Source organism: Salmo salar, chromosome 15 (genome assembly GCF_965601325.2).
Source record: "Salmo salar chromosome 15, fSalSal1, whole genome shotgun sequence".
NCBI lineage: Eukaryota > Metazoa > Chordata > Actinopteri > Salmoniformes > Salmonidae > Salmo > Salmo salar.
The window spans coordinates 68,824,124-68,840,284 of record NC_138305.1 but is presented as its reverse complement, the minus strand read 5'-3'; the positions used below and the strand labels follow the sequence as shown (position 1 = coordinate 68,840,284).

The 16,161-nt window shown below is 44.0% G+C and overlaps 1 protein-coding gene across 1 annotated transcript; it reads right to left on the bottom strand.

Annotated features, from left to right (window-relative positions):
* Nucleotides 1–10,617: 10,617 nt before the first annotated feature.
* Nucleotides 10,618–15,666, bottom strand: LOC106571909 (troponin C, slow skeletal and cardiac muscles). Its single transcript, XM_014145463.3, has 6 exons — nucleotides 15,530–15,666; nucleotides 13,753–13,783; nucleotides 12,919–13,065; nucleotides 12,440–12,554; nucleotides 11,596–11,732; nucleotides 10,618–11,355 (listed from the first exon to the last, which is right to left on the bottom strand). Exons 1-6 carry the CDS (start codon nucleotides 15,551–15,553, stop codon nucleotides 11,324–11,326), a joined length of 486 nt encoding a protein of 161 aa, XP_014000938.1. The 5' UTR covers nucleotides 15,554–15,666; the 3' UTR covers nucleotides 10,618–11,323.
* Between the last annotated feature and the right edge of the window lie 495 nt (nucleotides 15,667–16,161).

Sequence of the window (16,161 nt, the reverse complement as noted above, 5' to 3'; positions counted from 1 at the left end):
CAGATGATTACTGCAATTTTCCGTGGAAAAGTTCAGTGGGACAGTGGGGCCTCCTTGGAAAGCACCTAAATGTTAGATAGAGGGTAAGAATTTACAAGACAGGGTCGATCTGTACTGTTTAAGGGCGCATTCCTCAGACGTACACAGACCTAACACAAAACACAGGCTATCGCTCCTGTATATGTAAACCCAGACCTCAGACCTGGGTTATTGGTGGGAATGGCTGGTATCCCACTCATGCAAGGCCATATGGTGCTTACAGTATGGAATAGCTTGCTGAGCCAATCAGAGCCATGCCTCAGGCCTTGAAATCCCAGCACACAGGTTACCATAACCATGATGTCACTGGATGCGAGTGGGCTCTGTGAGTGTGTAAATCCAGGGCCAGGGAGTTCCGCTTTCGTCACTTTGCCTCTATCCCCTACACCAGGGATCATCAACTAGATTCAGCCGCGGGCTGATTTTTTCTGGAACGGAAATTTGTAGACTGCAAATTGACCGCAAGAAGTCCAAACAGGTATACAGTAGTTTGACTAAAACATAATAATTTCAAACCTTGCTTACATATGTATAATTCACGTGTCTCTCTATTATGTGTGGGAATACTTGAGAACAGATTTCTTAAATTAAAATCACTTGGAGCTGATTTCCTGATGTTTTTACAGTCTTATATCCAACAATACAAATTCCACATATTTTTGTACTTTTTTTCAGTAAATTTGGGGGGCCAGTTGGGGAACCCTGCCCTACAACATAGAGATTACATTTATAGTACATACATCAGCAGAGTTGTCTGCTTCATGTGTGAGTTACTGTCACAAAAAGTGCCGTGTTGAATTGACCAAACTGCAGCGGGTATGTGGATACTCATTCTTTTAATGAAAAAACACAAAGCATCCACAGGAAAAAGCAAACAATAAACGATACTCACGACCAACCAGTGTGGCAGGCTAAACAAGCAGTGCTCACAAACAATTACCCACAAACACACAGACAAACACACCCTACTAATATAATAATAATATTAGTAGCAGTTGCTAAGGACTCTTTTGGAAGAAGCTAGCTAGCTAACGAAGAACAACAAAGAATATCTAGTTAACAGAAGAAAAGAAAGAGAAAATCAGGACAGAAGAAAAAGGATATCAAAGTGAAACAGTTCTCTAAAGACACAGGAGACAATAATACAAGAAACAACACTTCTGTAGCTTGTCAACTATGTGTCTGTCTATCCCTGTTCTCTCCTCTCTGCACAGGCCATACAAACGCTTCACACCGCGTGGCCGCTGCCACTCTAACCTGGTGGTCCCAGCGCGCACGACCCACGTGGAGTTCCAGGTCTCCGGCAGCCTCTGGAACTGCCGGTCTGCAGCCAACAAGGCTGAGTTCATCTCAGCCTATGCTACCCTCCAGTCCCTAGACTTCCTGGCGCTGACGGAAACATGGATTACCACAGATAACACTGCTACTCCTACTGCTCTCTCTTCGTCTGCCCACGTGTTCTCGCATACCCCTAGAGCATCGAGCCAGCGGGGTGGTGGCACTGGAATCCTCATCTCTCCCAAGTGGACATTCTCTCTTTCTCCCCTGACCCATCTGTCTATCTCCTCATTTGAATTCCATGCTGTCACAGTTACCAGCCCTTTCAAGCTTAACATCCTTATCATTTATCGCCCTCCAGGTTCCCTTGGAGAGTTCATCAATGAGCTTGACGCCTTGATAAGTTCCTTTCCTGAGGATGGCTCACCTCTCACAGTTCTGGGTGACTTTAACCTCCCCACGTCTACCTTTGACTCATTCCTCTCTGCCTCCTTCTTTCCACTCCTCTCCTCTTTTGACCTCACCCTCTCACCTTCCCCCCCTACTCACAAGGCAGGCAATACGCTTGACCTCATCTTTACTAGATGCTGTTCTTCCACTAATCTCATTGCAACTCCCCTCCAAATCTCCGACCACTACCTTGTATCCTTTTCCCTCTTGCTCTCATCCAACACTTCTCACTCTGCCCCTACTTGGATGGTATTGCGCCGTCCCAACCTTCGCTCTCTCTCTCCCGCTACTCTCTCCTCTTCCATCCTATCATCTCTTCCCTCTGCTCAAACCTTCTCCAACCTATCTCCTGATTCTGCCTCCTCAACCCTCCTCTCCTCCCTTTCTGCATCCTTTGATTTTCTCTGTCCCCTATCCTCCAGGCCGGCTCGGTCCTCCCCTCCTGCTCCGTGGCTCGACGACTCACTACGAGCTCACAGAACAAGGCTCCGGGCAGCCGAGCGGAAATGGAGGAAAACTCACCTCCCTGCGGACCTGGCATCCTTTCACTCACTCCTCTCTACATTCTCCTCTTCTGTCTCTGCTGCTAAAGCCACTTTCTACCACTCTAAATTCCAAGCATCTGCCTCTAACCCTAGGAAGCTCTTTGCTACCTTCTCCTCCCTCCTGAATCCTCCTCCCCCTCCCCCCCCCTCCTCCCTCTCTGCGGATGACTTCGTCAACCATTTTGAAAAGAAGGTTGACGATATCCGATCCTCGTTTGCTAAGTCAAACGACACCGCTGGTCCTGCTCACACTGCCCTACCCTGTGCTTTGACCTCTTTCTCCCCTCTCTCTCTAGATGAAATCTCGCGTCTTGTGACGGCCGGCCGCCCAACAACCTGCCCACTTGACCCTATCCCCTCCTCTCTTCTCCAGACCATTTCCGGAGACCTTCTCCCCTTCCTCACCTCGCTCATCAACTCATCCTTGACCGCTGGCTACGTCCCTTCCGTCTTCAAGAGAGCGAGAGTTGCACCCCTTCTGAAAAAACCTACACTCGATCCCTCCGATGTCAACAACTACAGACCAGTATCCCTTCTTTCTTTTCTCTCCAAAACTCTTGAACGTGCCGTCCTTGGCCAGCTCTCCTGCTATCTCTCTCAGAATGACCTTCTTGATCCTAATCAGTCAGGTTTCAAGACTGGGCATTCAACTGAGACTGCTCTTCTCTGTGTCACGGAGGCTCTCCGCACTGCTAAAGCTAACTCTCTCTCCTCTGCTCTCATCCTTCTAGACCTATCTGCTGCCTTTGATACTGTGAACCATCAGATCCTCCTCTCCACCCTCTCCGAGTTGGGCATCTCCGGCGCGGCCCACGCTTGGATTGCGTCCTACCTGACAGGTCGCTCCTACCAGGTGGCGTGGCGAGAATCTGTCTCCGCACCATGCGCTCTCACCACTGGTGTCCCCCAGGGCTCTGTTCTAGGCCCTCTCCTATTCTCGCTATACACCAAGTCACTTGGCTCTGTCATATCCTCACATGGTCTCTCCTATCATTGCTATGCAGACGACACACAATTAATCTTCTCCTTTCCCCCTTCTGATAACCAGGCGGCGAATCGCATCTCTGCATGTCTGTCAGACATATCAGTGTGGATTACGGATCACCAGCTCAAGCTGAACCTCGGCAAGACGGAGCTGCTCTTCCTCCCGGGGAAGGACTGCCCGTTCCATGATCTCGTCATCACGGTTGACAACTCCCTTGTGTCCTCCTCCCAGAGTGCTAAGAACCTTGGCGTGATCCTGGACAACACCCTGTCGTTCTCCACTAACATCAAGGCGGTGACCCGATCCTGTAGGTTCATGCTCTACAACATTCGCAGAGTACGACCCTGCCTCACACAGGAAGCGGCGCAGGTCCTAATCCAGGCACTTGTCATCTCCCGTCTGGATTACTGCAACTCGCTGTTGGCTGGGCTCCCTGCCTGTGCCATTAAACCCCTACAACTCATCCAGAACGCCGCAGCCCGTCTGGTGTTCAACCTTCCCAAGTTCTCTCACGTCACCCCGCTCCTCCGCTCTCTCCACTGGCTTCCAGTTGAAGCTCGCATCCGCTACAAGACCATGGTGATTGCCTACGGAGCTGTGAAGGGAACGGCACCTCCATACCTTCAGGCTCTGATCAGGCCCTACACCCAAACAAGGGCACTGCGTTCATCCACCACTGGCCTGCTGGCCCCCCTACCTCTGAGGAAGCACAGTTCCCGCTCAGCCCAGTCAAAACTGTTCGCTGCTCTGGCACCCCAATGGTGGAACAAGCTCCCTCACGACGCCAGGACAGCGGAGTCAATCACCACCTTCCAGAGACACCTGAAACCCCACCTCTTTAAGGAATACCTAGGATAGGATAAAGTAATCCTTCTAACCCCCTCCCCCCTTAAAAGATTTAGATGCACTATTGTAAAGTGGTTGTTCCACTGGATATCATAAGGTGAATGCACCATTTTGTAAGTCGCTCTGGATAAGAGCGTCTGCTAAATGACTTAAATGTAAATGTAAATGTAAATATAGGACTCCCAATCAAAGGCAACTCCACTCAATTGGGACTTTGCCTTCAATTGGGAGTCCAATCCCAATTAACTCTACATAGAAAACAAACCTAGAACCTATACCCACAACTAACTAACTAAACCTAGAAATACATAAACACAGAGCAGTGCCCAAAACCCCCGGAATACATAAATAAAACAACCTACTACCTACACCACCACCCCAAACCATATAAAATAAATACCCTCTGCCACATCCTGACCAAACTCCAACAACAAATAACCCTGAACTGGTCAGGACATGACAGTTACACGTTTCCCCCAACATGGTTGTGTTTAGAACAGGGGGCTCTGATGAGTGCTGTTGTGAGCGAGAAATCACAAATCTTTTGAATATCTTTAAAAACAGACAAAGCATTTTATTTAATGTAACAATACATTAAAACAAAAAACAATTGCTCACATTGATTGGAATCTGTAAATAGAACAGCGGAATTTTGAGATTTCTACTTCTCCTTACTCTTCTATGGCCCATTGTGGTTAGTACTGCCGAACAGTACTTCAGTGTTCTCTGAAGGAGAGAAGTGGGATGGAGCATCATAACACAATATTCTGTCTGTTCCAGTCTGATTTGCACTTTCCACTCTCTCTTTGTGTAAGCTTTCCACTCCCTCATTGTGCATTTACAGTAACAAGGACCAAACTACTTGTTTCATTTCCTCATGAAAAAAAAGAATGGTTTGAGATGTTACATATTTTTGGGGGATCTGTTTTGTATCTTCTTCCTAGGAGTAAAATGTTAGGCTTTTAGATCATCTGCGATAATTCTTTACTTCTGCCTCTTAATCTTTTTAGGGTATTATTCTCAACTCGCTGAATACAATTATTCTCACACCCTAAGGTGTTCTTACTTGATTATTAATAGTGTGTGAGCAAACATCAAAGACAGAAAATGATTATCATATTATAGAAAATGTTCTACCTTGACCTAAAAAGGATCAGCTCACCAAAAATGTGAGAATTTCAAGACATGATACCCTTGTATTTTGTGCCTTTGTCCGTGGTGAATTGAAGAATAACACCATGGATGATATCTGTTGTTGGAACACTTCCAAGAGTATTTCATGTAGTCGAGCGGGTCAAACAGGAATCCCATAAACCCACAAGCCTGCTGCTTTCAACTAAGCTCCATTTCTATGTAGGAGGTAGTGACATTGTATGATTAGTTAACTCCTTAGAAATACACTTTCAACAAGTAATTCCTGAAATGAAAATGAATGAATTCATTGTGAAATAAATCATAATCTCTAGGTTCGAAGAACGTATCTGAAGTGTACATTTAGCAAAAAAGCAGCTGATTTCAGAAAATAGTGATATTGTTAGATGTTACTCAGTTGAAACACATTTGAGTTGGTTAAGAGTTCCTATAAAACCGTTTTTTTATATCTTGTCATGTGGATTGATTTCATAGATCCTTAATTAAGTACCCATTTTCACTAGATCGTACTCCTGCAATGTGACCTGTGCTGTGCGTCATCATTGATAGTGGATCAATCAACACAACCCCATGTCAGTGTCTAGCTCCATGACAGCCATGGGATAACAACATTCCACACGCACACACACTCAATGAATGAATGAATGAATGAATGGAAAGGGCCCCATTACATAATGTTGGTCGATGAAACATGTTTGCATCCACCTTGCCTCAATCACTGTCAGAGATCATTGTTACAGGGGCGTAGGCATCAGGCACAGCACACACAACAGAAAGCAAGTCATAGGCAACCTGTGTGTCCCTTAAACACAGATTACCTAATGTGGCTCTTTAAAGGTCCAATCCAGCCATTTTTATCTCAATATCAAATCATTTATGTACCGTACTGTTTTTAATTAAAATAGTAAAAAATAAACAAAAATAGCTTTTTAGCAAAGAGACATTTCTCATACAAGAATTTAACTCGGACTGTCTGGGACTGGTCTGAGTGGGGTGGGGGAAATGGAAAACTAGCAGTTATTGGCAGTGAGGTTTAGAACTCTCTTTCTTATTGGTCTATTAACTCATTTACTGCCTTGCGATGTCACCAGGCAGGCCAAAACTTCATCCCACCAAAACAGGCTGAAATTGCGGCCAGTCTATTCAAACAGCTCTTACAATAGAACGGCATTATCATAATTTTCACAATTTCGCAGTATTATTCCGACATCATAGCGTGGAAATATATATATATATATATATATATACAAGGAAAATCACATTTTTAACTGCACTGGGCCTTTAAGATATATAACCACACTGCAGTGGGTCTTAATGACAGGAGGCATGAGTCATCAGGCCTGTCTTACATAACTGAGTCACTCCCCCACCCTGCCTACTGCTCCACACCCAGACCCATTCATTCACATTCACACACCACTGGAACCTAATACTACTACTAAGCCTTTTACTGCCTTTCATTGACTAGGGCCAACACATGGCCAAACGTGCTCTATACAAATGCTGTGTTACTGTGAATTGCAAAATCTATGACAAAGCGGAGCTTTTCAGAAAGAAATTGCAACGGAAATGTATTTAGGATATTCCTCCTGCTTTGATTAGTTGTATTCTAAACACACACACACACCGCCTGACTCACTCACAGGCCTTGTACGAATACTCCACAATTAACAGAAAGAGCTGGACCCCAGCTGCGACTGCTGCTGTTGCTGTGATGCCCAACAGCTTTCTCCCAAATCAGGGCCTTTCATGCAGCCAGACGTCCAGTCAATGTAAGGTCCTGGGCTTAGTCATTTGGACCTGTAGTAAGAGTGTTTCTGTCTGTGTGACTTCAGTCGGTCTAAATCAAATCAAATCAAATGTTGTTGGTCACATGCACACGGTTAGCAGATGTTATTGTGAGTGTAGTGAAATGCTTGTGCTTCTAGTTCCGACAGTGTAGCAATATCTAACATGTACTCTAACAATTCCACAACAACTATCTAATACACGCAAATCTAAGTAAAGGAATGGAATAAGAATATATACATATAAATATATGGACGAGCAATGACAGAGCGGCATAGGTAAGATGCAATAGATGGTATAAAATACAGTATAATCATATATGATGAGTGATGCAAGATATGTAAACATTATTAAAGTGACTAGTGATCCATTTATTAAGGTAGCCAACGAATTCAAGTCTGTATGTAGGCAGCAGCCTCTCTGTGTTAGTGATGGCTGTTTAACAGTCTGATTGCCTTGATATAGAAGCTATTTTTCAGTCTCTCGGTCCCAGCTTTGATGCACCTGTATTGACCTCGCCTTCTGGATGGTAACGGGGTGAACAGGCAGTGGTTTGGGTGGTTGTTGTCCTTGATGATCTTTTTGGCCTTCCTGTGACATCGGGTGCTGTAGGTGTCCTGGAGGGCAAGTAGTTTGCCCCCGGTGGTGCGCTGTGCAGACTGGAGACCCTTATGGTTGTGGGCGGTGCAGTTGCCGTACCAGGCGGTGATACAGCCCGACAGGATGCTCTCAATTGTGCATCTGTCAAAGTTTGTGAGGGTTTTAGGTGACAAGACAAATTTCTTCAGCCTCCTGAGGTTGAAGAGGCGCTGTTGCGCCTACTTCACCACACTCTCTGTGTGGGTGGACCATTTCAGTTTGTCCATGATGTGTACGGAAAGGAACTTAAAACTTTCCACCTTTCTCATATGCTGTCCCGTCGATGTGAATAGGGGGGTGCTCCCTCTGCTGTTTCCTGAAGTCCACGATCATCTCCTTTGTTTTGTTGACATTGAGTGAGAGGTTGTTTCTCTGACACCACAATCCGAGTGCCCTCACCTCCTCGTCGTTGTTGGTAATCAAGCCCACTACAGTTGTGTCGTCTACAAACTTGATGATTGAGTTGGAGGCGTGCAGGGCCACACAGTCATGGGTGAACAGGGAGTACAGGAGGGGGCTGAGCACGCACCCTTGTGGGGCCCCAGTGTTTAGGATCATCGAAATGGAGGTGTTGTTTCCTACCTTCACCACCTGGGTGTGGCCCGTCAGGAAGTCCAGGACCCAATTGCACAGGGCAGGGTTGAGACCCAGGGCCTCAAGCTTAATGATGAGCTTGGAGGGTACTATGGTGTTGAATGCTGAGCTATAAATGAACAGCATTCTTACATAGGTATTCCTCTTGTCCAGATGGGATAGGGCAGTGTGCAGTCTGATTGCGATTGCATCGTCTGTGGACCTATTGGGCCGGTAAGCAAATTGAAGTGGGTCTAGGGTCACCATCTGATCATTCTCATTCTTCACATTCTCTAGCTCAGGGCTGTTGTCACATCCTGACCATAGAAAGCTTTTATTTTCTATGGTATAGTAGGTCAGGGCGTGACTGGGGGGTTAATCTAGTTTATATTTTCTATGTGGGGCTCTAGTTTAGTTTTTCTATGTTTGGGTGATTTGTATGATTCCCAAATAGAGGCAGCTGGTAATCGTTGTCTCTAATTGGGGATCATACTTAAGTAGCATGTTTTCCACCTGTGGGTTATGGGATATTGTGTTTATGTGTAGTTGCGTTGTCGTCACGTTTCGTTTATTGTTTTTGTATTTTTCTTAGTTTCACTTTCTAATAAAAGATGTGGAACGCTACTCAAGCTGCGCCTTGTTCCGATCATTCCAACGAACATGACAGCTGTTCAATTCCGATCCTTGAGGGCTGAAACACTTCTTTTTTTGTTTCTACCTAGTAGTTAATTGCAGTCACCTGGTGTTCCAGGTCTAAATCAGTCCCTAATTAGAAGGAGAGGATGAAAACCAGAAAGGGTTTTGGCCATCCAGGAGCGACATTGACAGCCCTGCAGCTCATTGCCTTCAGCTTGACCTGAGCATGCTTTTGTTTTTCTCTTCCATCTTTAAACAGATTGATTCAAAATGTTTAAGGTGATAGTTTTATATCTATTTTCACATGTGTTTATATTCTCTTAAAAAGTTTGTGTATTATATTACTATCCTTTTCTTTGAAAATAGGGCCTGCACATTTGATTTTGTCATAGCTCACTTGGATCACATGTTCATGTTTGAGGTTTGTATTGCAGTCCTATGGCGGTTACAGTTGTTTTTATTTAAGTCGAATAACATAATTGTGTATTGATATCATTATTACGCTCGGCGACTGACATGTCGTCCTCCACCAATAATGGCAATGGCCTCGCAGTGATTGTATGTTTTTCTACTGACACTTAGTGGTAAGAATGATAACTGCACACTGTTGTTCTTTTGCGCAGGTAAAAGCATGTCTGTCGATTGTGTACAGGTTATATCAATACAATTTCAATGGGGCAATTTCGCTAGATGAATTTGAAGTTAATTCATGTCAATGATCTTGATTACAGCAATCTGACAATCAATTTGTTATAGTTAGTCAATTAGTAGAGGTTTTTGAATTTTCTGGAAACATAAGGTGAATCCACCAATTTGTAAGTCACTCTGGATAAGAGCATCTGCTAAATGACTTAAATGTAAATGTAAATGTAATTTCAACACTCCATTGAACTGAAATATCCTATTCAAGTCACTGAGCACACTGGATGTCAGTATAGTACACTGACACATTGGCTCACAGGCCTAGCACAGAGCCTATTGTTCTCTGTACTGGTCCTCTCTGCCTTGTAAGGCTAAAGGCATTTGATTGTCAACTGGTGTCGGTCAAATATGATCCCCTATCATGGGCACTAACGTAATTAGACATAAATAGCTCTTGTCTCAATACATTGTGTAACTAGATACCAGCCCACATATGGGTGGCAGGTAGGCTAGTGTGTTGGGCCATTAACTGAAATGTTCCTAGTTCGAATCCCTGAGCTGACAAGGTGAAAAATCCGTTGATGTGCCCTTGAGCAAGGTAATAACCCTAATTACTCCAGGGTCACTGTTGATAATGGCAGACTCTGTCTATGACCTCACCTTCTCAGGGAGAGTGGGATATGCAAAAAACATTTCTAATACACACTTGTACATCTGTGAAATAGGACAAATATAAGCTCCCACCTAATTATTATTATTATACCCCTGCAGAGAAGATACTCTGCGTAGCACCAAGATCTACAGTACAATAAAAAGGAGAGAAATACAATATGGAGACATCAGAAGGACTCTGAAGAGTTGGAGTAAATAGTGAAGTTCAAGTTATAATGAAAGATTCATGCCAACTGCATACATGATCTTATTGAGTTTTATCCCATACTTTTAAAAGTAAAGCAGAACTCTTACATTAAAAAAAAATATTCTCATGGTAAAGAATAATTTCCGCTCAAAAACACTCCATTGAAACAAACACTTCCAAACAGGTACGATATCAGGCAAACCAGGCGTTGCTTTGGCGAGCACATTTATTACTTGAATGTACATTCTAAGCAGACGTATGGTGTACATCCACCACAGGCTCTCCAGCAGATTAAATGGCCCTGAGGGAATCTGTTAAACATACAACCGTTGCATTATGCCACTGTGGCTACATTGCATTTCAATGTATGTTTAGACTACTAATGGGCTAATCAAAGTATGGTATAATTACAGGGACTTACAGGGACAGATGTACTGTCCTATGCCTAATAGGATGTATTTCAAACAGCATTCTGTCCGGCAGCATAACATCAGCAACTTGGAAAAATAAGAGATTTGTAAACTGTTTGTGGCACTGCAAAAATTCATATGCATTTGAAATGAAACAATAATGCATAGTTCAAGTAGGCAAACTGAAGTGATATGTGAGTTGTTAATGTGAGTATTTTGGTTGGTTACATTTACTCAAATGCAGTATATGGGCACCAAAACAAGTTACAAACAGTATTTACAACAATGCAAGAAATTGTAAAAAGTTATAAAAATACATAAGCAATCAGATTATTGAACTAAGTCTTGCAAAGTCGTTCAGAAGTTCTGCCGATGACATCCAAAAAGTCAACCTCCGGTTTTCCATAGATGTCTATGACGTTGAAGAGAAATAGAAAAATATCACTAAGGGTCAGGGGACTCTGTCTTCTCTTGATGCTGTTTATTCTACTCCTTTCATAAACTCCAAGAACTCTGGAACCAAGAGGAGGAAAAAGGGAGTCAATTAAGTGAATTATTTTCCTCACTTTGGTCACTACACTGCTTTACTTGTGAATAACACAGCATGTTACCATGCATAATTCATATTCCCAATTTCCTTTTCTAGCAGTGAAGTATCCATAGAACTGTTCATTTGCATCAGTATCATGAATAAAATATATGAATGCTTCTGTCTCTACACTATGTGCTTAACTTCCATTTCCAAAACTTTACCGTCATAGTCAATTTTCCCGTCGTTGTTCTTGTCCCCGTCCTTCATGAGCTCCTCGATGTCGTCCTCAGTGATGGCCTCCCCTGTGGCCTCCAGCATTACCTTCAGCTCCTCCAGGTCTATGTAGCCGTCCGCATTCCTGGGGGGCCATAGATTATATATTTCTTATTGTCTGATTTCACAGATGTATGCTTTACGTGCAGTAAAATGCACTGTGATAGGGCGAGAGACATGGCATAGACCAGACATATCAAACATACAAATTTATAAAATGACTGCTTAAGGACGCTTACCCCTCCCTTCCCCATTATGCAACTGTGCCCCCTCCCTATACTCAATATTACACATCCCCCAAGATCCCTGAGCACTGCACATAGTGTTATTGCGCAATCCTATAATTTCAATATCCATGATAATTTTACAGTTAGTAACATTTCTCGTTTCACTATTGCACGTTCCCAAATGAGTGCCTCCATCCCCATACTCCTAGTATCCTCCTCATTTGTTCATAAAGGTCAGTGCATGTTGTACCGGACCAATTTACACTGGGGAGTCTGTAGCATTTACGAGAGGAGGATTATACTGCTTCACAAATCGGTTAACCAGGGAGCATGACTGTTTCTGTATTCAAAAATACCTACATAGTTGCCTTGTCAAACAATGACAAGTAGGCAAAAACAGAAACAAACTAGCACCCAAGCTAAAACTCTGCAGTGTACATTCCTGTGTATTTGTCTATCCTGGTGGACCTAGGCTGTGGGTACTTAGTTGGGTAAGACTATGAAGACTTTTCCAGAGTTCATCCCCCTCATGAATCTCCTTATGTACTTATGAGGATAAACGTACTTGTCGAACATGCGGAAGAGGTCTGCCAGTTCCTCCTCTGTCTTTCCTTTGCTGTCGTCTTTCATGCACCTCACCATCATCACCAGGAACTCGTCAAAGTCCACCGTCCCACTGCCTGCAAAGACATGTCAACAGAATGATGTCACAAAACCTTTTGGATCAAGGAGCCTATCTTTGATATAGCAGCTACATGTGACCAGATCCTCTACTCAGCCATGTGATGCTTGTCTTTTGTGTGTTTACAGTCTTACAAAGAACAGTGTACAACTGCCCCTGCCGGGCCATCAATGAGCCATGAATTGGCCTTTTGATGAGCAGAACACTTGTGTCTGCCTTTGTTGTGTACCGTCCTCATCGACTGCTGATGAGCTAACCTCTTACTCGAACACGTGATTCATGATAGGAACTATTCATGGGAAATGCATTTGCCTATTGTAGTCATTTGAGTCTGTCTCTTCCGTGTGAGCGTGTGTGTTTACCGTCTTCATCCACCTCATCGATCATCTCTTGCAGCTCCTCTGGGGTGGGGTTCTGCCCCAGCATCCTCATCACCTTGCCCAACTCCTTGGTGCTGATGCAGCCATCCTCTGCATCCTGGACAAAGATGTCAAAGGCTGCCTTGAACTCTGCAATACACAGCACAGCACATGACCATGGTCAGTTATTCTTCTTCTCCCCCCTCCCCCTTTTGTTTTCATGGTCAGTTCTATGTGTTGGCTACTTTAGTGTAAGATATGCTTTTTTACTCAATCAACTTATTTGGGGCTTACGAGTGGTGCAGCGGTCTTAGGCACTGTATCTCAGTGCAAGAGGTGTCACTATAGTCCCTGGTTTGAATCCAGGCTGTAATCATATCCGGCCATGATTGGGAGTCCCATAGTGTGGCGCACAATTGGCCCAGCTTCGTCTGGGTTTGGTAGGCCGTCATTGTAAATAAGAATGTGTTCTTAACTAGTTAAATAAAGGTTAAATAAAAAATTTGATCCTCTGAGATATCTAGAATTTACTTTTCATCTTGGCCTGAAGGAGTGAATGGTACACATTTTAGGCCAAATATTGATTTAGATGTGATTAAATTTTGTAGAACGTGAAGATATATATCCCACATAAAGAAGCATTTATGCATAGGCCTCAGAGACCGACATAGATTAGTAAACCATAATGAAATTTAGATGCAGTGTTTCCCCATATGTATTTAGCAGCGGCGCACCCCCGCTGCTAAATTGTGGCCACCACAACAAAAAAAAAATACTTTGGCACCGCTACTAAAAGAATTCCTAGGGGAAACACTGAGATTAACACATTTTACGTACCATTTTTCTGCTCGTCTGTCAGCTGCTCAACCTATTGAAGAAATGGAAAGTTTTCAGAAGCAGTCGAGCCAATATCTGTTATTGAATCCACTCTGGAATGCCTTTTACAACCCCAAATCCTAACTTTGATTTACTGTATTCCTTTGATAAGCACAATATAATATTTTCCATTCGTGCAATAACGTATAATATCTACGCTCTTCCCTTCATTTTAATCTTATTTGTGGAGTTTTCAAATTCAGTTCAGACAAGGCCCAGTCCTAAACCATAAAATGTTGATAAAGAAATCTAGTGTATGAAAATAATCCTTCAGAGGATTTACGGTAGACTCCACAAGGTGGAACCAATTCTCTGGAACAGTTCACCTCAAATGTTACCTTAGTTTACACAAAGCTTGTCTCCCCCCCAAGTTATAATGGTCCTTCACACTTGGTCATCCATCCATCCCTCACAAAACACAAAACCTATATTTCATACATGAGGCCTGGGCCAGTGAGAGGCAGGGTTAAAAATACATTGACAGGAGGATCAGAAACAGCAGATAAAGGACAGAATACACAGTGCTTTAAATCAGCATAGCTGTGGATCTGGTTCAACAATGGAACAGTAATCCAGGAAAAGCTACCGCGAATGAGAGAGGGAGACAGCTGCTTATGTAAGAGTTATTGTCTATCGTCCACAACAAATTAAACACACATTCCGCTGGTGATGATATATGGGGAAAAAGAGCAATGTCCATCAAAACATCGACACACACGCATACACACACACACACACACACATTCCAGTCTGTTTCCCTGCAGTTGAATCCTCTAGCTGTAATGCCCAGTAGAGACACGTGCAGCCCAACCCAGCCCAGCCCAGCCCATCAGCCACCAGGCAGCAGGGAGAGATAGCTAGACAGATAAACAAACAGCTCTCCCAGCCCTCCCAGTGGCTCACACAGATAATGCTGGAATTCAGCTGTGTGTGTGTGTGGTGGGGGTGGGGGGGTATCTAGACCTGAAGCCCTCTTCTGGCACCACAGAAACACACATGCAGGAGGCTAGGAGCAACTGGCCAAAATTAGCCGATGAGAAGTGGGACTGCTCCATTTGTAGTCATGAATGAAACCACAGTGTGGACCAGGGGCTTGTCCTGCTTCTGATCCCTGGAGTGCTCCTATCAACCCTGATAGGCTTCAAGAGGCACAAGGTCTATATATGTATGGTGTCTCACCTCACTTGTCAAAGGCTGGTGTTGTGTGTGTTCGCATGACAGACAGAGTTTGTAATGGAAGTTGAATCATCTGAGCAATGTCAGAATTACAAATTGCTAAATTGTTGTAAAGGGAATATCCAAATGTACCTCATTTGAATTAATTGTTGATATGAAACATTATAGTTTGTAGTTTAAAACTGTTAAAAACATAAACGTGTTATTAAGTGGATTTTACCCTCAATACTAAATATTACAGGTACTTTTCATTCTATTTAAGGGTGAAGCCTACCCTCAGGTGCTGAAGTGTTCATTTGAAATCGTAACCTACCTAAACCTTTACACTCCAAAAGACAGAAATCTGATAACAAAATATTCTTAGACTATTTTGACTTAACTTGGCGGAGTCCACAATTAAACCAAAACAGCATTTTCATCCATGTCACCACCTATCACTGAAAACCCAAAGTTGAACAATATTAAAAGCAAACCTTTCATGATGATGTTACCTACTAAATACAAACACTTTCACATTCTACACAAACAATATACCCTGTTGTAGAAGTGGAGTGGGACGTACCGCTGCTTTGTAGATGTCGTTCATGATGGAGGCTTGGCTTGGCCGCTGCCCGTCTGTCTGTAGGGTGTAGTGGCACAGAGGAGCGAGGTAGAGCACAGCTAGGAGCAGAACACTGGCCCCATCCTGGGAGGGTTTTATAGCTGGAGCCTGGCAGGGCCTGGTCCCTCCCTACCCTGCTTGCCTGCCTGCCCATCCCCCTGGGTGTCTCACGTGCATCTATGTGTGTGTGTGTGTCATTGGGCCAATCTATCACAATCACCAGGCTCAGATAAAAATGTAGCTGCTCTTAGGGGGTACACTTTGGAATGGAATGAAGTGAAGGGGCACGCATGGCGAACCTTAATCTCCAGGGAGGGAGCTAGAGACACTCAACATTCCACCATCAGTCGTGGACCAGTGGGGCAGGGGAGATGGGCATGGAGGGCAGACCAGAGCAAAAGGGGGCTTGGGACAGGAGGGGGCAGAGGGTGGGCAACTTTGAATAGAGGATGGGGGTTTAGAGGGCTAGGGATAAGAGTCAGGGGACGGGAGCGGGAGGCAGAGTGGTTCAGACAAACGGGTTAAAGCCTGCCATTAACGAACACAATCAAAGAGATGTGTGTGTGCGTGTGTGTGTGTGTGTGTGTGTGTGT

Excerpts from the sequence above, each read along its gene's own strand:
- LOC106571909 (XM_014145463.3), bottom strand. The coding sequence starts at position 15,553 with ATGAACGACATCTACAAAGCAGCG. Across the intron at positions 13,784-15,529 it reads ACGACATCTACAAAGCAGCG|GTTGAGCAGCTGACAGACGA; the intron begins GTACGTCCCACT and ends TTTCTTCAATAG. Across the intron at positions 12,555-12,918 it reads CGATGAGGTGGATGAAGACG|GCAGTGGGACGGTGGACTTT; the intron begins GTAAACACACAC and ends ATGTCTTTGCAG.